Below are 25,520 nucleotides of genomic sequence, written 5' to 3'. Positions count from 1 at the left end.
CAGTAATAAGACATTCACCTGTTCCTTCAGCTCATCGATTGTCTTCTCCATCTGTGATGCCTCCTCCTGTAGCTTCTCCTTCTGCTGGCGGAGACTATCCAGCTCCACGTTCTTCTTCTCCAGATGCTTCTGAACACGGACATGCTCCTGCTTCTCTGAGGCGGAGAGATCCCTCATCCTACGAGGGGCATGGATTAGGTTCCTTCCCGCTGGATACCAATATATACATAGTGCAGGGGACACTTACCTGACTAGCGCTTCCTTCAGCCTGCTGTTCTGTTCTTCCAGCTGCTTCACCTGGTAGCTGGATGCCGCCCCATCAGACCCTACAAAAATGGGAGACGCCACAAGGGAAATTGAGGGTGGAGAAGCGGTTGTCTCATAGGGTCTATAAAGGAGCTGTCATCAAAAAAGGCCCCCAGAGACCGGTGGGAGAACTGTGTATACTAATGACACTAGACAAGAATGAGGACCCTCCACCATGCCCCGAGCTACACCCGGCCCCTGCACACTACCCCGCCATGCCCCGAGCTACACCCGGCCCCTGCACACTACCCCGCCATGCCCCGAGCTACACCCGGCCCCTGCACACTACCCCGCCATGCCCCGAGCTACACCCGGCCCCTGCACACTACCCCGCCATGCCCCGAGCTACACCCGGCCCCTGCACACTACCCCGCCATGCCCCGAGCTACACCCGGCCCCTGCACACTACCCCGCCATGCCCCGAGCTACACTCGGCCCCTGCACACTACCCCGCCATGCCCCGAGCTACACTCGGCCCCTGCACACTACCCCGCCATGCCCCGAGCTACACTCGGCCCCTGCACACTACCCCGCCATGCCCCGAGCTACACTCGGCCCCTGCACACTACCCCGCCATGCCCCGAGCTACACTCGGCCCCTGCACACTACCCCGCCATGCCCCGAGCTACACTCGGCCCCTGCACACTACCCCGCCATGCCCCGAGCTACACTCGGCCCCTGCACACTACCCCGCCATGCCCCGAGCTACACTCGGCCCCTGCACACTACCCCGCCATGCCCCGAGCTACACTCGGCCCCTGCACACTACCCCGCCATGCCCCGAGCTACACTCGGCCCCTGCACACTACTCCGCCATGCCCCGAGCTACACTCGGCCCCTGCACACTACTCCGCCATGCCCCGAGCTACACTCGGCCCCTGCACACTACTCCGCCATGCCCCGAGCTACACTCGGCCCCTGCACATTACTCCGCCCTGCCCCGAGCTACACTCGGCCCCTGCACATTACTCCGCCCTGCCCCGAGCTACACTCGGCCCCTGCACATTACTCCACCCTGCCCCAAGCTACACTCGGCCCCTGCACATTACCCCGCCATGCCCCGAGCTACACTCGGCCCCTGCACATTACCCCGCCATGCCCCGAGCTACACTCGGCCCCTGCACATTACCCCGCCATGCCCCGAGCTACACTCGGCCCCTGCACATTACCCCGCCATGCCCCGAGCTACACTCTGCCCCTGCACATTAGCCCGCCATGCCCCGAGCTACACTCGGCCCCTGCACAATACCCCGCCATGCCCCGAGCTACACTCTGCCCCTGCACATTAGCCCGCCATGCCCCGAGCTACACTCGGCCCCTGCACATTACCCCGCCATGCACTGAGCTACACTCGGCCCCTGCACATTACTCCACCATGCACTGAGCTACACTTAGCCCCTGCACATTACTCCACCATGTCCCGAGTTTCCCTCCTTCATGTCCCGACCTACCCTTGGCGCCTCCACATTACTCCACCATGTCCTGAGCTGCACTCCACCATGTCCACTAAGCAAGTCTTTACATACACCCCACCCCATCCTAATATACAATCCACCATGTCCCAATATACAGTCCGCTACCTGTACATTACTCCACCATAGCCTGTATATACTCCACTCATTAAGTCCCCTTATACATTACTCCAACACATGCTAATATACACTCCACCCCCACATGTCACTCCCTGTCCTGATGTACACTTGATTCAGCAGGTCCTCATATACACCCCATCACTTCACCACCTGTAGAGTGCTCCACATGACCTATATACATTCCACCATGTCCTGATGGACACCCAACAAGTCCTCAAATACATCCCCCCTTATACATCAGGATATAGTGGGTAATGTGGGAGTATACACTCCGCCCCAGCACATCCCCCCTCCCCGCCCGGCTATACACTCCGCCCCAGTACATCCCCCCTCCCTGCCCGGCTATACACTCCGCCCCAGTACATCCCCCCCCTCCCCGTCCGGCTATACACTCCGCCCCAATACATCTCCCCTCCCCGTCCGGCTATACACTCCGCCCCAGTACATCCCCCCTCCCCGTCCGGCTATACTCTCCGCCCCAGTACATCCCCCCTCCCCGTCCGGCTATATTCTCCACCCCAGTACATCCCCCCTCCCCGTCCGGCTATACTCTCCGCCCCAGTACATCTCCCCTCCCCGTCCGGCTATACACTCCGCCCCAGTACATCCCCCCTCCCCGTCCGGCTATACACTCCGCCCCAGTACATCCCCCCTTCCAGTCCGGCTATACACTCCGCCCCAGTACATCCCCCCTCCCCGTCCGGCTATACACTCCGCCCCAGTACATCCCCCCTCGCCGTCCGGCTATACACTCCGCCCCAGTACATCCCCCCTCCCCGTCCGGCTATACACTCCGCCCCAGTACATCCCCCCTCGCCGTCCGGCTATACACTCCGCCCCAGTACATCCCCCCTCCCCGTCCGGCTATACACTCCGCCCCAGTACATCCCCCCTCCCCGTCCGGCTATACACTCCGCCCCAGTACATCCCCCCTCCCCGTCCGGCTATACACTCCGCCCCAGTACATCCCCCCTCCCCGTCCGGCTATACACTCCGCCCCAGTACATCCCCCCTCCCCGTCCGGCTATACACTCCGCTCCAGTACATCCCCCCTCCCCGTCCGGCTATACTCTCCGCCCCAGTACATCCCCCCTCCCCGTCCGGCTATACACTCCGCCCCAGTACATCCCCCCTCCCCGTCCGGCTATACTCTCCGCCCCAGTACATCCCCCCTCCCCGTCCGGCTATACTCTCCGCCCCAGTACATCCCCTCTCCCCATCCGGCTATACTCTCCGCCCCAGTACATCCCCCCTCCCCGTCCGGCTATACTCTCCGCCCCAGTACATCCCCCCTCCCCGTCCGGATTTACACTCCGCCCCAGTACATCCCCCCTCCCCGTCCGGATTTACACTCCGCCCCAGTACATCCCCCCTCCCCGTCCGGATTTACACTCCACCCCAGTACATACCCCTCTCTGTCCGGATATACACTCCACCCCATACATCCCCCTCTCCGTCCGTATATATACTCCACCCCAGTACATCCCCCTCCATGTACGGATATACATTACACCCGAGTACATCCCTTCCCCGTCCGGATATACACTTTACCCCAGGTACTTCACTCCACCACATCCAAACCTACCTTTCTCTTCGATCTCATGTTTCAGTATCTCCAGGTCCATGGTCAGCTCCTCCACCTTCTCCTTTAGTGTCTCCACTTCCTGCTGTAAGGACTCGGCTCGCTCTTCAGCCATCTCCTTATCCAGCGTGGCCATCTCTATGGCATCGGCCGTGTCCGCCATCTCCTCCATGTATCGCTCCTGAGCCTCCAGAGCTTCCTTTGCTTCCTGTATAGAGAAGACATGCAGGTTTATTACTGCCGCTCGTCGGCCATGGCTGCTCTTCCTCACGGGTCACCCACCTTCTTGGCCTCCTTGAGATGACGCTGGAGGTCGGCCTGCTGCTCCTGCATCTTGCTCTTCCATTCCTGGAGCTGCTCAAGCTGCAGCTTGGACTTCTCCAGCTCCTTCAGCTTGGCCTTGTCCTCGGCTCTCTTCATCTTCAGAGTCTCCAGTTTTTCCTCCAGATCTTTCACCTGAGCCCTCAAGTTCTCCTCCTCCTGCAGAGACCGCAATTATTAGGAAACCCCGAGATCGCTGTCTGCACTGAAGACGTGGGAACTAAGCAATGCCAGCCTTTACCTTGGAGGGTCCCGGGGCAGGCAGAGGGGCCACCGGAGAGGTCAGCGATGGAGAAGGGATGATGGGAGCTGCCAGAGGGGTCTGGGCTGGAGTGCTGGGCTCGCTGCTGCTGATCTCCCCACATGATGCCGACGCAGAACCAGAGGCCCCGGCTGTACCGCTGGAGGCAGCAGAGCTGGACGGGCGGGTGGGCTGTAAGCAGAGCAGATATTAATGGTCAGGAACATACGCAAGTCACCACTTCATACCAGCGGCATAGAGTGTGCCGCTGCAGATGTAGCTACCGTCATACGAGGCAGCAAGAAGGCTGTGGTGTGTCCAAGTTCAGACAAGTGACAAACTCGCCTCTACTACATTACATCGCTTAGGTAGCGCGCTGTAGGCACAGATGGAAGATCTCCATAGAAGACTGATTTGGTCGGTGGACACTGGCTTAGACATTTCATCTACTAGCATGCTTGATGTAGCAGTGCCGATGCGCGGCGCACGGTGTAGGTCGTCACACAATCATTCAGTGATGGACAGAACGGATGGAGTCAAATGAGAAATCAAGAGATGCAACCACAATGTAAAAGTATGACAAGAAATAAAAAGGGTGCTAATACATACGCAACCCAGTCCAAGGACAGCGACGGCAGATACAGTCACCTATGTAGGGTGTGCGGTACAGTCACCACATCGTTACTGCAGGAAGCGAGCGCCGCCGCTGGCACACCATGACAGCTCATGGCAGCCCCCCCCCCAATGCACCAGGGTCCATGGAGGACGGTCACCGTGCACACAGACACTGGAAGGAGTTAGCTGCTGTGCCCGTCTCTTGCGCTCACCTTGGTGCGGCGGGTGGTGATCTGTGGAGAAGTGGCAGGAGGAGACAGACAGGAGGAGCGTCAGCAGCAGCAGGCGGGAGAGAAGACAGCGAGACAGGGTTATCCAGGAGCGCCAGCTACACATCATGCCTGACTCCAGTCACATACAAAGCTGCACTCACCATTTGGCAGCTAGATTAGTTTTTTTTTTTAACTCCAGTTACATCCCAAGCTGCAGTCACTATTCTGCCACTACATCTGGTCTCATACTCCGGTCACATCCTGAGCTGCAGTCACTATTCTGCCACAACATCTGGTCTCATACTCCAGTCACATCCTGAGCTGCAGTCACTATTCTGCTACTACATCTGGTCTCATACTCCAGTCACATCCTGAGCTGCAGTCACTATTCTGCCACTACATCTGGTCTCATACTCCGGTCACATCCTGAGCTGCAGTCACTATTCTGCCACTACATCTGGTCTCATACTCCGGTCACATCCTGAGCTGCAGTCACTATTTTTCCACTACATCTGGTCTCATACTCCGGTCACATCCTGAGCTGCAGTCACTATTCTGCCACTACATCTGGTCTCATACTCCAGTCACATCCTGAGCTGCAGTCACTATTCTGCTACTACATCTGGTCTCATACTCCAGTCACATCCTGAGCAGCAGTCACTATTCTGCCTCTACATAATGTCTCATACTCCAGTCACATCCTGAGCTGCAGTCACTATTCTGCCACTACATCTGGTCTCATACTCCGGTCACATCCTGAGCTGCAGTCACTATTCTGCCACTACATCTGGTCTCATACTCCGGTCACATCCTGAGCTGCAGTCACTATTCTGCCACTACCTCTGGTCTCATACTCCAGTCACATCCTGAGCAGCAGTCACTATTCTGCCACTACATCTGGTCTCATACTCCAGTCACATCCTGAGCTGCAGTCACTATTTTGCCACTACATCTTGTCTCATACTCCAGTCACATCCTGAGCTGCAGTCACTATTCTGCCACCACATCTGGTCTCATACTCCGGTCACATCCTGAGCTGCAGTCACTATTTTGCCACTACATCTGGTCTCATACTCCGGTCACATCCTGAGCTGCAGTCACTATTTTGCTACTACATAATGTCTCATACTCCGGTCACATCCTGAGCTGCAGTCACTATTTTGCCACTACATAATGTCTCATACTCCGGTCACATCCTGAGCTGCAGTCACTATTCTGCCACTACATCTGGTCTCATACTCCGGTCACATCCTGAGCTGCAGTCACTATTCTGCCACTACATCTGGTCTCATACTCCAGTCACATCCTGAGCTGCAGTCACTATTCTGCCACTACATCTGGTCTCATACTCCGGTCACATCCTGAGCTGCAGTCACTATTTTGCCACTACATCTGGTCTCATACTCCAGTCACATCCTGAGCTGCAGTCACTATTCTGCCACTACATCTGGTCTCATACTCCGGTCACATCCTGAGCTGCAGTCACTATTCTGCCACTGCATTTGGTCTCATACTCCGGTCACATCCTGAGCTGCAGTCACTATTCTGCCACTACATTTGGTCTCATACTCCGGTCACATCCTGAGCTGCAGTCACTATTCTGCCACTACATCTGGTCTCATACTCCAGTCACATCCTGAGCAGCAGTCACTATTCTGCCACTACATCTGGTCTCATACTCCGGTCACATCCTGAGCTGCAGTCACTATTCTGCCACTACATCTGGTCTCATACTCCGGTCACATCCTGAGCTGCAGTCACTATTCTGCCACTACATCTGGTCTCATACTCCAGTCACATCCTGAGCTGCAGTCACTATTCTGCCACTACATCTGGTCTCATACTCCGGTCACATCCTGAGCTGCAGTCACTATTCTGCCACTACATCTGGTCTCATACTCCGGTCACATCCTGAGCTGCAGTCACTATTCTGCCACTACATCTGGTCTCATACTCCGGTCACATCCTGAGCTGCAGTCACTATTCTGCCACTACATCTGGTCTCATACTCCGGTCACATCCTGAGCTGCAGTCACTATTCTGCCACTACATAATGTCTCATACTCCGGTCACATCCTGAGCTGCAGTCACTATTCTGCCACTACATAATGTCTCATACTCCAGTCACATCCTGAGCAGCAGTCACTATTCTGCCACTACATAATGTCTCATACTCCAGTCACATCCTGAGCTGCAGTCACTATTCTGCCACTACATAATGTCTCATACTCCGGTCACATCCTGAGCAGCAGTCACTATTCTGCCACTACATAATGTCTCATACTCCAGTCACATCCTGAGCAGCAGTCACTATTCTGCCACTACATAATGTCTCATACTCCGGTCACATCCTGAGCTGCAGTCACTATTCTGCCACTACATCTGGTCTCATACTCCAGTCACATCCTGAGCTGCAGTCACTATTCTGCCACTACATCTGGTCTCATACTCCGGTCACATCCTGAGCTGCAGTCACTATTCTGCCACTGCATTTGGTCTCATACTCCGGTCACATCCTGAGCTGCAGTCACTATTCTGCCACTACATTTGGTCTCATACTCCGGTCACATCCTGAGCTGCAGTCACTATTCTGCCACTACATCTGGTCTCATACTCCAGTCACATCCTGAGCAGCAGTCACTATTCTGCCACTACATCTGGTCTCATACTCCGGTCACATCCTGAGCTGCAGTCACTATTCTGCCACTACATCTGGTCTCATACTCCGGTCACATCCTGAGCTGCAGTCACTATTCGGCCACTACATCTGGTCTCATACTCCAGTCACATCCTGAGCTGCAGTCACTATTCTGCCACTACATCTGGTCTCATACTCCGGTCACATCCTGAGCTGCAGTCACTATTCTGCCACTACATCTGGTCTCATACTCCGGTCACATCCTGAGCTGCAGTCACTATTCTGCCACAACATCTGGTCTCATACTCCGGTCACATCCTGAGCTGCAGTCACTATTCTGCCACTACATCTGGTCTCATACTCCGGTCACATCCTGAGCTGCAGTCACTATTCTGCCACTACATAATGTCTCATACTCCGGTCACATCCTGAGCTGCAGTCACTATTCTGCCACTACATAATGTCTCATACTCCAGTCACATCCTGAGCAGCAGTCACTATTCTGCCACTACATAATGTCTCATACTCCAGTCACATCCTGAGCTGCAGTCACTATTCTGCCACTACATCTGGTCTCATACTCCGGTCACATCCTGAGCTGCAGTCACTATTCTGCCACTACATTTGGTCTCATACTCCGGTCACATCCTGAGCTGCAGTCACTATTCTGCCACTGCATTTGGTCTCATACTCCGGTCACATCCTGAGCTGCAGTCACTATTCTGCCACTACATTTGGTCTCATACTCCGGTCACATCCTGAGCTGCAGTCACTATTCTGCCACTACATAATGTCTCATACTCCAGTCACATCCTGAGCTGCAGTCACTATTCTGCCACTACATAATGTCTCATACTCCGGTCACATCCTGAGCTGCAGTCACTATTCTGCCACTACATAATGTCTCATACTCCAGTCACATCCTGAGCTGCAGTCACTATTCTGCCACTACATAATGTCTCATACTCCGGTCACATCCTGAGCTGCAGTCACTATTCTGCCACTACATAATGTCTCATACTCCAGTCACATCCTGAGCAGCAGTCACTATTCTGCCACTACATAATGTCTCATACTCCAGTCACATCCTGAGCTGCAGTCACTATTCTGCCACTACATAATGTCTCATACTCCAGTCACATCCTGAGCTGCAATCACTATTCTGCCACTACATCTGGTCTCATACTCCAGTCACATCCTGAGCTGCAGTCACTATTCTGCCACTACATTTGGTCTCATACTCCGGTCACATCCTGAGCTGCAGTCACTATTCTGCCACTGCATTTGGTCTCATACTCCGGTCACATCCTGAGCTGCAGTCACTATTCTGCCACTACATTTGGTCTCATACTCCGGTCACATCCTGAGCTGCAGTCACTATTCTGCCACTACATCTGGTCTCATACTCCGGTCACATCCTGAGCTGCAGTCACTATTCTGCCACTACATCTGGTCTCATACTCCGGTCACATCCTGAGCTGCAGTCACTATTCTGCCACTACATCTGGTCTCATACTCCGGTCACATCCTGAGCTGCAGTCACTATTCTGCAACTACATCTGGTCTCATACTCCGGTCACATCCTGAGCTGCACTCGCTATTCTGCCACTACATCTGGTCTCATACTCCGGTCACATCCTGAGCTGCAGTCACTATTCTGCAACTACATCTGGTCTCATACTCCGGTCACATCCTGAGCTGCACTCGCTATTCTGCCACTACATCTGGTCTCACACTCCAGTCACATCCTGAGCTGCACTCGCTATTCTGCCACTACATCTGGTCTCATACTCCAGTCACATCCTGAGCTGCACTCGCTATTCTGCCACTACATCTGGTCTCACACTCCAGTCACATCCTGAGCTGCAGTCACTATTCTGCTACTACATCTGGTCTCATACTCCAGTCACATCCTGAGCTGCAGTCACTATTCTGCCACTACATCTGGTCTCATACTCCAGTCACATCCTGAGCTGCAGTCACTATTCTGCCACTACATCTGGTCTCATACTCCAGTCACATCCTGAGCTGCAGTCACTATTCTGCCACTACATCTGGTCTCATACTCCGGTCACATCCTGAGCTGCAGTCACTATTCTGCCACTACATAATGTCTCATACTCCGGTCACATCCTGAGCTGCAGTCACTATTCTGCCACTACATCTGGTCTCATACTCCGGTCACATCCTGAGCTGCAGTCACTATTCTGCCACTACATAATGACTCATACTCCAGTCACATCCTGAGCTGCAGTCACTATTCTGCCACTACATCTGGTCTCATACTCCGGTCACATCCTGAGCTGCAGTCACTATTTTGCCACTACATGTCTCATACTCCAGTCACATCCTGAGCTACAGTCACTATTTTGCAGCTGTAGTAGTTTTATACTCCAGTTGCACCCCAAGCTGCAGTCAGTACTCGACTAATAATTGACGTCTTATACTCTCCCCCCCATTGCTGCACTCGCTATTCTGATGCGCCTTAGACGCCATTCCCTATTTACCTGCAAAATGATGCTATATACTCCTATCACAACTAAAGCTGCATTCACACTTCTGCTGGCTTCCCGGGGCTCACCTTTGACCTGTGTTAGGAGTCCAGTGGGTGGTCTAACTGATTGTCTCCATATGCAAATTTAGGGAAGGCTAACAGCGGCCAATCACTGCGTAGCACGGCCAACTGGACCCTGCCCGTCAGAATCAGCAGAGATTTAAGGGGTTCTTCCCTGCTAGTTACAAGGGTCCCCTGAGAAAGTCCAGCTGCAGGGGCCCCAGTGGTCTGCTGTGATCTGAAGTGAAACTTCATAGAGTTTAAGTTTCCCTGCAGCGCCCCCAGAGGTCAAGTGAAGCATTACAGTGTCCACAGCTTTTTCGGCTCCATAACATAATTCTGGCAATTCCCTCCAACCAGCAGAAGGGGGCAGCTTTGGATCTAATAGCAGAGTTGTGGATGCAGCTCTGGAAGTGAGCAGAATATAAGACTGTAGGTGCAGCTCCGGATGGCACTGGAGAAAGTGTTAGACAAGTATTAACAGAGCGACTGGTCGTTGTAGGTCGCCCCCACCACATGCACAGGTTATATCATGCTATATACGCCTGCCTACCAGACAGTGGATGGCAGGGCCGGCCGGGCATGTCACCAGCTGGCATGCCAAGCAGCGCTGCACAGAGGCCTCTTTCACAGGCGGCATTGTTAATGGACAGCCCCCCTACCGGGATAAGCTTTAGTACTGTCTGACAAGGCGGGGGAGGGGGCCCCGGACAGCCAATTACTGGGGGACTAGTGTGGGGTTCATCCTAGTACATGAGGGGTCCCCAACCTGTGATATTAGCCAGAAACGCTCATATAGTAGCATCCCCCCAATATCACAGGAGGATGGATGAGAAGAGGCGGAGTAACGCAGGACTGAAGCTCCTCCCCCCGATCTGCTACACTGTAATCATTCCTAATGTACGATGTGTAACATAATCTGTACCAACGACCGCCCCAGCCTGAAGGCATTATAATCTGTACCAACGACCGCCCCAGCCTGAAGGCATTATAATCTGTACCAACGACCGCCCCAGCCCGAAGGCATTATAATCTGTACCAACCACCGCCCCAGCCCGAAGGCATTCTAATCTGTACCAACGACCGCCCCAGCCCAAAGGCATTATAATCTGTACCAACGACCGCCCCAGCCCGAAGGCATTCTAATCTGTACCAACCACCGCCCCAGCCTGAAGGCATTCTAATCTGTACCAACGACCGCCCCAGCCTGAAGGCATTCTAATCTGTACCAACGACCGCCCCAGCCCGAAGGCATTATAATCTGTACCAACGACCGCCCCAGCCCGAAGGCATTATAATCTGTACCAACGACCGCCCCAGCCCGAAGGCATTATAATCTGTACCAACGACCGCCCCAGCCCGAAGGCATTATAATCTGTACCAACGACCGCCCCAGCCCGAAGGCATTATAATCTGTACCAACGACCGCCCCAGCCCGAAGGCATTATAATCTGTACCAACGACCGCCCCAGCCCGAAGGCATTATAATCTGTACCAACGACCGCCCCAGCCCGAAGGCATTATAATCTGTACCAACGACCGCCCCAGCCCGAAGGCATTATAATCTGTACCAACGACCGCCCCAGCCCGAAGGCATTATAATCTGTACCAACCACCGCCCCAGCCCGAAGGCATTATAATCTGTACCAACGACCGCCCCAGCCCGAAGGCATTATAATCTGTACCAACCACCGCCCCAGCCCGAAGGCATTATAATCTGTACCAACGACCGCCCCAGCCTGAAGGCATTATAATCTGTACCAACCACCGCCCCAGCCCGAAGGCATTATAATCTGTACCAACGACCGCCCCAGCCCGAAGGCATTATAATCTGTACCAACCACCGCCCCAGCCCGAAGGCATTATAATCTGTACCAACGACCGCCCCAGCCTGAAGGCATTATAATCTGTACCAACCACCGCCCCAGCCTGAAGGCATTATAATCTGTACCAACGACCGCCCCAGCCCGAAGGCATTATAATCTGTACCAACGACCGCCCCAGCCTGAAGGCATTATAATCTGTACCAACCACCGCCCCAGCCCGAAGGCATTATAATCTGTACCAACGACCGCCCCAGCCTGAAGGCATTATAATCTGTACCAACGACTGCCCCAGCCTGAAGGCATTATAATCTGTACCAACCACCGCCCCAGCCCGAAGGCATTATAATCTGTACCAACGACCGCCCCAGCCTGAAGGCATTATAATCTGTACCACCCACCGCCCCAGCCTGAAGGCATTATAATCTGTACCAACGACCGCCCCAGCCTGAAGGCATTATAATCTGTACCAACGACCGCCCCAGCCCGAAGGCATTATAATCTGTACCAACCACCGCCCCAGCCTGAAGCTGCACCAGGGATTATACACTGCGTATATCAGACCCATGGCGTAAAAAAAAAACGTGACCCGTCCGCAGGCGGATCCGCGGCGCAAGAAAAAAAAAAACGTTCTACGGCAGAAAATCTCAACCGAGCAGATCCGCAATGTTAACAGATTTTGCGCTTCAATGACTCATCATTATCAAGATCTTTGATTGCTGTCAGTGAACGAGAACATCCTTCCATCCTGAGCCAACTGCATCCAGTCCAGACAATGCTCTGTGAGCTCAACCTGTCGGCAGCAGAGATCTCTCCCGTCCCGATACATAACAACACATTGGATCTGGCTGATACATTGTAACAAACGGTTTCCATCCGCGTTCCCTGCACTGACACAATGTAACGCTGTACAGACACAGCAGAGATCTCTCCCGTCCCGATACATAATAACACATTTGATCTGGCTGATACATTGTAACAAACGGTTTCCATCCGCGTTCCCTGCACTGACACAATGTAACGCTGCACAGGCACAGCAGAGATTTGGGCTTCTGCCTCGTGTAGCTCACAGAAGATTGCCTAGATGTGCATTGGGACAAACCCTCAGCTGTGAGAAGAATGAGGTCTGGATGCAAGTAAGGACGCCCCATTCCCTGCCAGCAATCAGCGGTCTCAGCTGTGAGGCCGGTCGCCATCCAGTTTCCTGGCAGCAAGCAGAGATCCTGAAAACTGAGAAATTGATGCATCAAGTCTATTAGAAAGTTGCCGAACTTCTGGCTATATCTGGTGCCGCTCTGTGCTGGCGAGGGCATCCAACCCCGCTGCCTGCCCATCTGTCCGGGGGTTAGTCTAATCCTACGACCTCCTGACATTGGGGGGTGTCACTACAGCACCCCGGTGTGCTGGCCTACACTGCGGAGAAACCCGAGATCATAAACCCATCCTTCACCCGCTCTGCTGAGGAGCCGCATGCAGATGGCACCTGCTGAGGAGCTGCACGAGCAGAAACAGTCACCGAGCCCCCGGCCCGTCCGCCACAGCTCTATCCGATCCTGGGAAAGCAGAGTATCCCCGATGCTGCTGCACCCCGAGAAGCTGGGTGCCAATCCTTGTGGGAGCCCTATGCTCCACTCTGTCCCCATAGTGCCCATCACCCAGCTTTCCCAGGAGCGGATCCAACTAAGAGGACAATTTGGGGGAGGAGGGAATGCCCAGTATACAAAGTGTCGGGCACCATGCCAGAGACGGGCACCCATCCTGGCATCCCCTCTATGGAGGCCTCAATGAATGATGCTCTGCAGCTCCTCAGTAATAGAACATGCAACACAGGTACAGAGGGCACAAGACAGCGGGCAACGGGGGCGGGGAGCGGGTACCTTCCTGGTTGTTGGTGCCTGCTTCATGGTCACACAAGGACAAGGTGAGGAATAAAGAGAAGGAGAGGAAGAGTGTTAGGACATGAGATCACACGGCTGCAGCTTCCCACAATCACTTGCAAATGGCCGCAGCGCTTCTCTACGGAGAACGATCCGTTGCCGGAGATCTGGGCTACGCTCCCTCCTGCCAGTCATTGCCGGGATTCTCCATGCCACCACCCCCTCCTCCAGGGATGCGGCACCGGGAAGATGGAAGGATGGCGTCCCGGCCGACTCCCTGCTGCTCTGTGCAACCACCGCCCCGTGCGCCGATTACATCATCAGCGCCCTCCGCTCCCGGGAAGACCTTCTGTACGGCTTAATGGCTCCAACGCTTCTCCATATCCGAGGGGAGGGGAGCAAGAGAGGGAGGAGGAGGGGGGCGAGACACAAAGGAGGGGCGGCCGTAACCCGGCAACCGAGCGGCATCAGCCTGGCAGGGGAATTAATCTCTGGACCACTTCTATGCCGGGCGGCACGGGAGGGGTTAACGCCAGCAATGGCCAATCAGCTCGTCAGGATACGTAACCTGCGGCGCCACAACATTAAAAAGAATAATAAAGTCGGCGAATGCAAAAAACAGTATAAATGGCGGCCGGCGCCGGGAGGTCGAGCGCAGGCTTCATGGTCATTACACCCGGATTCTGTAAGACGCAGTCATGTGACCAGATGAGAGCCGCACGGATTTAGGAGAGCGCTCTGACACCAAGATATCGCTGGCCACAGCGGCGCATACAGTATAGCAGAGGAATGGGACCGACGTGGCATCAATGGCCGAAGAGTAGGCGGCGGCCCCCACTGATCTCATCCTGAGGGCCCATCATCCGTCTTACAGAAGGCGCCGACGGAAGTCCTGAAATGGATACGTTTTCACCCAACAGAAAAGAACACCAATGACCGCGAATACGGAGCTCCCCGCTCACCGCGCGCCTGTACGGCGGACATTCATGAACACCAATGACCGCGAATACGGAGCTTCCCCCCCACCGCGCGCCTGTACGGCGGACATTCATGAACACCAATGACCGCGAATACGGAGCTTCCCCCCCACCGCGTGCCTGTACGGCGGACATTCATGAACACCAATGACCGCGAACACGGAGCTTCCCCCCCACCGCGCGCCTGTACGGGGGACATTCATGAACACCAATGACCGCGAATACGGAGCTTCCCCCCCACCGCGTGCCTGTACGGCGGACATTCATGAACACCAATGACCGCGAATACGGAGCTTCCCCCCCACCGCGTGCCTGTACGGCGGACATTCATGAACACCAATGACCGCGAACACGGAGCTTCCCCCCCACCGCGCGCCTGTACGGGGGACATTCATGAACACCAATGACCGCGAATACGGAGCTTCCCCCCCCTCCACCGCGCGCCTGTACGGGGGACATTCATGAACACCAATGACCGCGAATACGGAGCTTCCCCCCCCACCGCGCGCCTGTACGGCGGACATTCATGAACACCAATGACCGCGAACACGGAGCTTCCCCCCTCACCGCGCGCCTGTATGGGGGACATTCATGAACACCCGTGTGAATGAGGCCCAATCACTAGACACTTGTAGCCCAAAACCCGCACAGACGGGAGCGAAGGTCTCCCTCGGGGGAGGAACAAGTCATTCACGCACTAGAATTTGGTTGTCGCTATGAACAGTCTAACCCAAAACCTCCTTGTTGCCCGAGCAGCCAATCAGAGAGCAGCTCTCATCCCTCCAACTGCTGCAGTGAGGTGAAAGCAGAGCTCTGATTGGTTGTTGTGGGCAACAGACAGGTTTTCATTGGACCATCCTGACAGGGCTTCATTTACCAAATGGTCCGGTGCACCCAGCAACCAATCAGAGCTCTGCTTTCACTTGACCGCAGCAGTTGGAGGGATGAGAGCTGCTCTGTGATTGGTTGCTTGGGGTTTTCTTCTCGGGGGATCGGACCCTCAGCTTCTGCCAGGGTTTAGGATCAGCTGAGGCACAAGGTTTAACCCTTCGCCATCTGCAGCCGCTGTGTACATAGCAGTCACCCCTCCTCCTCCTCACTGCTGGATATGTAAGGGTTAAGCTAATGAACAGAGAAGCCGTGAAGACCGTGAAAAAAGTGATTTGCAAAGAAATGAGCCGAGATGTTCAGTATAATCCCAGCCCGGGGTGAAGACTGACACTTAAAGGGCCAGTAACCGTCCAAGGCGAGAGCCGGACAGTCATAAACAGTAAATAGCCCCCTTGTTAGCCCCCCCCCCCTCTACCCCCCCCCCCTCTCACAATTTGCGTTGCCCTGTATGGTAATTCTCCCCGTGACCCCGGAGCAGAAAATGACATGACAAGTGCTCCATTGATCCGCTTCAGTGTGAGTCCACATTACATGGGAGAATCCAGCGATCGGAGCGACTTCCAACGAGGCCGATCATCGGTGCTGGACTAGCCGGGGGCTCACTGCCAACTGCGGGGGGGGGGGGGGGGGGGGGCTCTCATGTATACAGGGAATGGAGCGAGCGAAGAAAACATCCAGCAAAGGGGATCCTGTGGACGGAAACAACTCATCACTGAAAGGGGTCGGAGGAGGATGGCAGGAATCGCTCTGACCATGAAGCTCTGCACAGTTAAGAACACTGGAGCCCCAACTAATGTGTCCGAACGCACAGCTCGCCGTTCCTCCGCACGGATGGCTATAACAGCGGACAACCAGCTCCAGCGCCATTGTGTCTAAGAGAAACAGAAGGGTGAGACTCCAGCGGGCAAAAGAGCGCAAAACTTGTATCCCTGAGCAGTGGAGAAACATCTCCTGGTCAGATGGATCCAGATCTCTGTTGCTCCGTGCTGATGGGAGGTCAGAATTTGGTGCAAGAAGCATGAATCGCTGACCCCTTCCTGTCAGCCGGTCAGAATATGTCAGCACCGCCATATAATCTGTAGCGACCACAAGAAGCTTCCTGTCCGCAGGGGCCGATATTCCTGCAGGACGATGTCATCACCGAGTGAAATCTACACCACAACGAACTGCTGCGGTTATAGAGGCCAAAAGGAGCCCAACGCTGCTAGATGGCGGTCATTACTAACATGGCCGCTCAGGGTACATGGAGGTTCTCAGATACATGGTAGTGATCGCGGGGCGATGGGGTGCTCTCTACAGATCACTCATTCTCCTCAGCTTGACATGGCTGATAACAGGGAATGATAGTGTGTGAAACACATGGAGAGACAAACTGTGGGCTTAGTGATGCTCTAAGTGGATTAGAGGCGAGCATCTGCTCCTGGGGGTGCAGGGGTTAATGCCGTCACACCACATGGGATTAGTGGCAAACAAGGGAGCAGATGGCAGGGATGGCGGCGCCGCTCAGTGGTGGTTACAGTCTGGATCAGGGGTGAGAAGTGAGCGCAGTCACAGATCAGCTGCATCGTACAGGATGGGAGAGCGCAGCGCAGGGATAGACACCGGCGGGAAGCTGCGAGGAGCAGGTGAGCGCAGTCACAGATCAGCTCCATCGTACAGGATGGGAGAGCGCAGCTCAGGGAGAGACGCCGGCGGGACGCTGCGAGGAGCAGGTGAGCGCAGTCACAGATCAGCTCCATCGTACAGGATGGGAGAGCGCAGCGCAGGGATAGACACCGGCGGGGCGATGCGAGAAGCAGGTGAGTGCAGTCACAGATCAGCTCCATCGTACAGGAGCGCAGAGATGGACGCCGGCGGGACGCTGCGAGGAGCAGGTGAGCGCTGTCACAGATCAGCTCCATCGTACAGGATGGGAGAGCGCAGCGCAGGGATAGACACCGGCGGGGCGCTGCGAGAAGCAGGTGAGCGCAGTCACAGATCAGCTCCATCGTACAGGAGCGCAGAGACGAACGCCGGCGGGACGCTGCGAGGAGCAGGTGAGCGCAGCCACAGATCAGCTCCATCCTAGAGGATAGAAGAGCGCAGCGCAGGGAGAGACGCCTGCGGGGCGCTGCGAGGAGCAGGTGAGCGCAGCCACAGATCAGCTCCATCCTACAGGATGGGAGAGCGCAGCGCGGGGATAGACGCCGGCGGGACGCTGCGAGGAGCAGGTGAGCGCAGTCACAGATCAGCTCCATCGTACAGGAGCGCAGAGACGGACGCCGGCGGGACGCTGCGAGGAGCAGGTGAGCGCAGCCACAGATCAGCTCCATCCTAGAGGATAGAAGAGCGCAGCTCAGGGAGAGACGCCTGCGGGGCGCTGCGAGGAGCAGGTGAGCGCAGTCACAGATCAGCTCCATCCTAGAGGATAGAAGAGCGCAGCGCAGGGAGAGACGCCTGCGGGGCGCTGCGAGGAGCAGGTGAGCGCAGCCACAGATCAGCTCCATCCTACAGGATGGGAGAGCGCAGCGCGGGGATAGACGCCGGCGGGACGCTGCGAGGAGCAGGTGAGCGCAGTCACAGATCAGCTCCATCCTACAGGATGGGAGAGCGCAGCACGGGGATAGACGCCGGCGGGACGCTGCGAGGAGCAGGTGAGCGCAGTCACAGATCAGCTCCATCCTACAGGAGCGCAGAGATAGACGCCGGCGGGACGCTGCGAGGAGCAGGTGAGCGCAGTCACAGATCAGCTCCATCCTACAGGAGCGCAGAGATAGACGGCGGCAGAACGCTGCGAGGAGCAGGTGAGCGCAGTCACAGATCAGCTCCATCCTACAGGATGGGAGAGCGCAGCGCAGGGATAGACGCCGGTGGGGCGCTGCGAGGAGCAGGTGAGCGCAGTCACAGATCAGCTCTACCATACAGTAGCAGAGAGCGCAGCGCGGGGACGGACACCGGCAGGACGCTGCGAGGACCAGATCCATCCTACAGGAGCGGAGAGCGGTGGGCTGCTTCTGGAACTGTAATACATGGAGGCACCCAACGAATAACATCAGGGGCACAAAGGCTGCAGCGCTCTGTGGTGTGGATAATGATGCGGAGAGGGGGGCAAATACTTACTGACCGGTAAAGGAAGGATCAGTTCATGGTGGATAAGGGCAACTTTTTATATGTGGCTACTAGGTTATACAACTATTTAGCTCTATATGGCGGTACTATGTGGCTAGTATAATATACAACTATTTAGCACTGTATGGCGGTATTATGTGGCTACTATGTTATACAACTATTTAGCTCTGTATGGTGGTACTATGTGGCTAGTATAATATACAACTATTTAGCTCTGTATGGTGGTATTATGTGGCTAGTATAATATACAACTATTTAGCACTGTATGGTGGTATTATGTGGCTAGTATAATATACAACTATTTAGCACTGTATGGCGGTATTATGTGGCTACTATGTTATACAACTATTTAGCTCTGTATGGTGGTACTATGTGGCTAGTATAATATACAACTATTTAGCTCTGTATGGTGGTACTATGTGGCTAGTATAATATACAACTATTTAGCTCTGTATGGCGGTATTATGTGGCTACTATGTTATACAACTATTTAGCACTGTATGGCGGTATTATGTGGCTACTATGTTATACAACTATTTAGCTCTGTATGGTGGTACTATGTGGCTAGTATAATATACAACTATTTAGCTCTGTATGGTGGTATTATGTGGCTACTATGTTATACAACTATCTAGCACTGTATGGTGGTACTATGTGGCTACTATGTTATACAACTATTTAGCACTGTATGGTGGTATTATGTGGGTACCATATGCTATTGTTTTTTAGCACCGTTTGCCGACACATGGGTACTATAGGGTACAGCTATTTTAGCACTGTATGGCGATATGTACAGTAGAGAATTATTATTTCACACTCTCTAAAGGTAACCCGTCCCGTTATAGAGTGGGAGGAGGCGATGGATGTGCAGTTTAATTGGAAACTAGCTGATTACCCGGCGTCGCCCGTGGATTTTATATTCAGACACAAAAAGAATTTAAATGTGTGTATGTGTGTACTGATTTCATATATTATACGAGGAGGAGGTCGCCGGTGTAATATGTTGGTACACGAGGAGGAGGTCGCCTGTGTAATATGTTGGTACACGAGGAGGAGGTCGCCTGTGTAATATGTTGGTACACGAGGAGGAGGTCGCCTGTGTAATATGTTGGTACACGAGGAGGAGGTCGCCTGTGTAATATGTTGGTACACGAGGAGGAGGTCGCCTGTGTAATATGTTGGTACACGAGGAGGAGGTCGCCTGTGTAATATGTTGGTACACGAGGAGGAGGTCGCCTGTGTAATATGTTGGTACACGAGGAGGAGGTCGCCTGTGTAATATGTTGGTACACGAGGAGGAGGTCGCCTGTGTAATATGTTGGTACACGAGGAGGAGGTCGCCTGTGTAATATATTGGTACACGAGGCGGCGGTCGCCTGTGTAATATATTGGTACACGAAGAGGAGGTCGCCTGTGTAATATATTGGTACACAAGGAGGAGGTCGCCTGTGTAATATATTGGTACACAAGGAGGAGGTCGCCTGTGTAATATATTGGTACACAAGGAGGAGGTCGCCTGTGTAATATATTGGTTTACGAGAAGGAGGTCCTTTGTGTAAGATTTTATCTGACGAGCAGGAGGTCTGTGTAAGGCTGGCGTAATTAAAAATCAAAAACTTACCGACTTCCCTGCAATTTTTGTTGCCAATAGCAACCAATCACAGCTCAGCTTTTACTTGTTATACCGCTGAGGTAAACTGAAAGCTGCGCTGTGATTGGTTGCTATGGGCAACAGATCTCCTTTTGGCCAGCTTTCATAAGAATGGGTGCTGGGCGCTTTGCTGTGTGGTACATACATAGTGGCTCAGTGATGGTGGGAAGCTGTGTGGTAGTTGAAGCAGAGGAGGTCTGTGTACTATATTAGTATTGGAGGAGGAGGTCTGTGTACTAGATTAGTATTGGAGGAGGAGGGGGTCTGTGTACTAGATTAGTATTGGAGGAGGAGGAGGTCTGTGTACTAGATTAGTATTGGAGGAGGAGGAGGTCTGTGTACTAGATTAGTCTTTGAGGAGGAGGTCTGTGTACTAGATTAGTATTGGAGGAGGAGGAGGTCTGTGTACTAGATTAGTATTGGAGGAGGAGGGGGTCTGTGTACTAGATTAGTATTGGAGGAGGAGGAGGTCTGTGTACTAGATTAGTATTGGAGGAGGAGGAGGTCTGTGTACTAGATTAGTATTGGAGGAGGAGGAGGTCTGTGTACTAGATTAGTATTGGAGGAGGAGGAGGTCTGTGTACTAGATTAGTATTGGAGGAGGAGGAGGTCTGTGTACTATATTAGTATTGGAGGAGGAGGAGGTCTGTGTACTAGATTAGTATTGGAGGAGGAGGAGGTCTGTGTACTAGATTAGTATTGGAGGAGGAGGAGGTCTGTGTACTAGATTAGTATTGGAGGAGGAGGAGGTCTGTGTACTAGATTAGTATTGGAGGAGGAGGAGGAGGTCTGTGTACTAGATTAGTATTGGAGGAGGAGGACGTCTGTGTACTAGATTAGTATTGGAGGAGGAGGACGTCTGTGTACTAGATTAGTATTGGAGGAGGAGGAGGTCTGTGTACTAGATTAGTATTGGAGGAGGAGGAGGTCTGTGTACTAGATTAGTATTGGAGGAGGAGGAGGTCTGTGTACTAGATTAGTATTGGAGGAGGAGGAGGTCTGTGTACTAGATTAGTATTGGAGGAGGAGGAGGAGGTCTGTGTACTAGATTAGTATTGGAGGAGGAGGAGGTCTGTGTACTAGATTAGTATTGGAGGAGGAGGAGGTCTGTGTACTAGATTAGTATTGGAGGAGGAGGAGGTCTGTGTACTAGATTAGTATTGGAGGAGGAGGAGGTCTGTGTACTAGATTAGTATTGGAGGAGGAGGTGGTCTGTGTACTAGATTAGTATTGGAGGAGGAGGAGGGCTGTGTACTAGATTAGTATTGGAGGAGGAGGAGGGCTGTGTACTAGATTAGTATTGGAGGAGGAGGAGGTCTGTGTACTAGATTAGTATTGGAGGAGGAGGAGGGCTGTGTACTAGATTAGTATTGGAGGAGGAGGAGGTCTGTGTACTAGATTAGTATTGGAGGAGGAGGAGGGCTGTGTACTAGATTAGTATTGGAGGAGGAGGAGGGCTGTGTACTAGATTAGTATTGGAGGAGGAGGAGGTCTGTGTACTAGATTAGTATTGGAGGAGGAGGAGGGCTGTGTACTAGATTAGTATTGGAGGAGGAGGAGGGCTGTGTACTAGATTAGTATTGGAGGAGGAGGAGGGCTGTGTACTAGATTAGTATTGGAGGAGGAGGAGGGCTGTGTACTAGATTAGTATTGGAGGAGGAGGAGGGCTGTGTACTAGATTAGTATTGGAGGAGGAGGAGGTCTGTGTACTAGATTAGTATTGGAGGAGGAGGTCTGTGTACTAGATTAGTATTGGAGGAGGAGGTCCGTGTACTATATTGGTATTGGAGGAGGTGGTCTGTGTAATATATTCGTATTTGAGGAGGTGGTCTGTGTACTATATTAGTATAGGAGGAGGGGCAGGAGGTGTGCGTAATATATTAGTATAGGAGGAGGGGCAGGAGGTCTGTGTAATATATTAGTATATGAGGAGTAGGTCTGTGTACTATATTAGTTTTGGAGGAGGAGGTCTGTGTACTATATTAGTATTGGAGGAGGAGGTCTGTGTAATATATTAGTATTGGAGGAGGTGGTCTGTGTACTATATTAGTATAGGAGGAGGAGGAGGTCTGTGTAATATATTAGTATTGGAGGAGGAGCAGGAGGTCTGTGTAATATATTAGTATATGAGGAAGAGGTCTGCGTAATATATTAGTATAGGAGGAGGAGCAGGAGGTCTGTGTAATATATTAGTATATGAGGAGTAGGTCTGTGTAATATATTCATATTTGAGGAGGTGGTCTGTGTACTATATTAGTATATGAGCAGGAGGTCTGCGTAATATATTAGTATAGGAGGAGGAGGAGCAGGAGGTCTGCGTAATATATTAGTATAGGAGGAGGAGGAGGAGCAGGAGGTCTGCGTAATATATTAGTATAGGAGGAGGAGCAGGAGGTCTGCGTAATATATTAGTATAGGAGGAGGAGCAGGAGGTCTGCGTAATATATTAGTATACGAGGAGGAGCAGGAGGTCTACGTAATATATTAGTATATGAGGAGGAGCAGGTCTGTGTAATATATAGTATTTCAGGAGGTGGTTTATGTAATACATCAGTATTTGAGGAGGAGCAGGAGGTCTGTGTAATATATTAGTATATGAGGAGCAGGAGGTCTGTGTAATATATTAGTATATGGGGAGGAGCAGGAGGTCTGCGTAATATATTCGTATTTCAGGAAGTGGTCTGTGTAATATATTAGTATATGAGGAGGAGCAGGAGGTGGTCTGTGTAATATTTGGTATTTCAGGGTGTGGTCTGTGTAATATATTAGTATATGAGGAGGAGCAGGAGGTCTGTGTAATATATTCATATTTCAGGAGGTGGTCTGTGTAATATATTAGTATTTGAAGAGGAGGCGGAAGACGAGGAGGTCGTTTGTGTTAGATAAGACTGAAATAAGTAACTTCTCAGTTTGTTCTGCTCTTGGAAGTCCAGTGGCCGGTCCCATCGGCAATTGACAGCCATTTATCCATGCCTTCACACACTGATAGGACCGCCCACTGGACTCCTAGACCCATATAGGTGAATACTAGTAATTATTAGGAAACTATAGAACGACAGCTCTGCTACATGCACGTCTCACACACAGCTCTGCTACATACATTGTTCATCCCATACAACAGGGATTAGAAGCAGCACAGCACTGGAGATGAAGGACCTGTGATGACGTCACAGTCATGCTCTGCCCCTGATCACATGACAGTGACATCAAAGGTCCTGCATCATTGTGCAGATTACAGGCGGAATACAAACCCCCCACAGCCTCAGTTGCTATGAAAAGCTAACAAACACCTAGCTGGACAGCAGCAGTGTGCATACAGGACCTGTGATGTCACCATCATGTGATAAGGGCAGAACATTCAACTCCCTCACTGGCGATGGACTTTTGATGACGTCACCGTCAGGTGATTAGGGGTCAGTCACTCACAAACCTACAGGTTGTGGTTTCGGTGGATGGCATTGGGTCAGCAGAATGAGTCGGCATTATATGGGAACAGCAAGAAATTTTTTCATTAATTGGCAGTATTATGCGGAACTGTAATTTGTTCACTGTATGGCACTATTATGTAGGCACCATGAGATAGTGATACCATAGTATGAAGAGCTATCCTGGCACTGTTGTGTCTTCACTGCATGGTGGCATTAAGTGGCACTGTAATGTGTTCACTGTATGGCGGTATTATGTGGATACAATAAGCTCTCTATACAATGGCAGTACTATCCTGGCACTGTTGTGTCTTCACTGCATGGCAGTATTATGTAGGCACCATGAGATAGTGATACCATAGTATGAAGAGCTATCCTGGCACTGTTGTTGCCACTGTATGACAGTATTATGTGGCTGCTAGTTGGCAAGATATTGTTATGGCTTTATCCAATGGCATTTCCATAGTTTGGTGTGGTATTGCATCAGTCGCTGCTCTACGGCTATGTGGGCGTGATAGCCGTAGAGCACCGACTAATGCACTATGCGGGCCGAGCAGTGCATCGGTCGGCGCTCAGCGGCTACGCGGGCGTGATAGAGTGCCGACTGATGCACTATCTCGCCCACATAGCCGTAGAGCACCGACCGACACTATGCGGGCAGGGTAGTGCATCAGTCGGCGCTCCGCCGTTATGTGGGCGGGGTAGTGCATCAGTCGGCGCTCAGCCGTTATGTGGGCGGGGTAGTGCATCAGTCGGCGCTCCGCCGTTATGTGGGCGGGGTAGTGCATCAGTCGGCGCTCAGCCGTTATGTGGGCGGGGTAGTGCATCAGTCGGCGCTCAGCCGTTATGTGGGCGGGGTAGTGCATCAGTCGGCGCTCAGCCGTTATGTGGGCGGGGTAGTGCATCAGTCGGCGCTCTGCCGTTATGTGGGCGGGGTAGTGCATCAGTCGGCGCTCTGCCGTTATGTGGGCGGGGTAGTGCATCAGTCGGCGCTCCGCCGTTATGTGGGCGGGGTAGTGCATCAGTCGGCGCTCCGCCGTTATGCGGGCGGGGTAGTGCATCAGTCGGCGCTCAGCCGTTATGCGGGCGGGGTAGTGCATCAGTCGGCGCTCAGCAGTTATGTGGGCGGGGTAGTGCATCAGTCGGCGCTCAGCCGTTCTGTGGGCGGGGTAGTGCATCAGTCGGCGCTCAGCAGTTATGTGGGCGGGGTAGTGCATCAGTCGGCGCTCAGCAGTTATGTGGGCGGGGTAGTGCATCAGTCAGCGCTCAGCCGTTCTGTGGGCGGGGTAGTGCATCAGTCGGCGCTCAGCAGTTCTGTGGGCGGGGTAGTGCATCAGTCGGCGCTCTACGGTTATGTGTGCGTCTTCCCCTAAACAAGCAGCACTGTGGCAACGGGAGTACAGTGATAGCACACAACTACTATAAGCACAAGGAGCGTCTGAAGAGCTAGCAATCTAAGAGAGAGCGCAGCCAGAGAGACTGCACTGATAACAGAAGGCTCCTGTGATTTCTAGATCACAGAACTACAACTCCCAGCATGCCCGGAGTAGTGTTTACACCGCAGCTGCAGGCTCTTATGAGTCCAGCAGGTGGAGCCCCACCAACCACGGTCATATAACATCATCAGGTGGGGCCCGCGCTACAGGAGGTAGTTTACAGCACAAGGAATGTATAAACACGACCTCGTTTGGCTCCTAGATCTGAGGG

The 25,520-nt window shown here is 53.1% G+C and overlaps 1 protein-coding gene across 7 annotated transcripts in view; it reads right to left on the bottom strand.

The window, feature by feature from the left end:
• LOC136572371 (dynactin subunit 1) overlaps positions 1–25,520 on the bottom strand; it is a 97,694-nt gene that overhangs the window by 17,129 nt on the left and 55,045 nt on the right. For 4 of the 7 annotated variants that reach the window (XM_066572884.1, XM_066572887.1, XM_066572891.1 and 1 more), the window contains exons 6-12: positions 13,762–13,782; positions 4,870–4,890; positions 4,043–4,234; positions 3,763–3,960; positions 3,484–3,688; positions 248–326; positions 19–178 (exon numbers count right to left, since the gene is read on the bottom strand). In XM_066572884.1, the coding sequence (XP_066428981.1) occupies positions 19–178; positions 248–326; positions 3,484–3,688; positions 3,763–3,960; positions 4,043–4,234; positions 4,870–4,890; positions 13,762–13,782 (876 nt within the window). The remainder of the gene's footprint in view (positions 1–18; positions 179–247; positions 327–3,483; positions 3,689–3,762; positions 3,961–4,042; positions 4,235–4,869; positions 4,891–13,761; positions 13,783–25,520) is intronic. The other 3 variants (XM_066572888.1, XM_066572889.1, XM_066572885.1) reach the window with 2 other exon arrangements.

The sequence above is a fragment of the Eleutherodactylus coqui genome, chromosome 7 (genome assembly GCF_035609145.1).
Source record: "Eleutherodactylus coqui strain aEleCoq1 chromosome 7, aEleCoq1.hap1, whole genome shotgun sequence".
In the NCBI taxonomy this organism is placed as follows: Eukaryota; Metazoa; Chordata; class Amphibia; order Anura; family Eleutherodactylidae; genus Eleutherodactylus; species Eleutherodactylus coqui.
The sequence above is the reverse complement of the archived record's forward strand: the minus strand, read 5'-3'. Positions and strand labels throughout refer to the sequence as shown.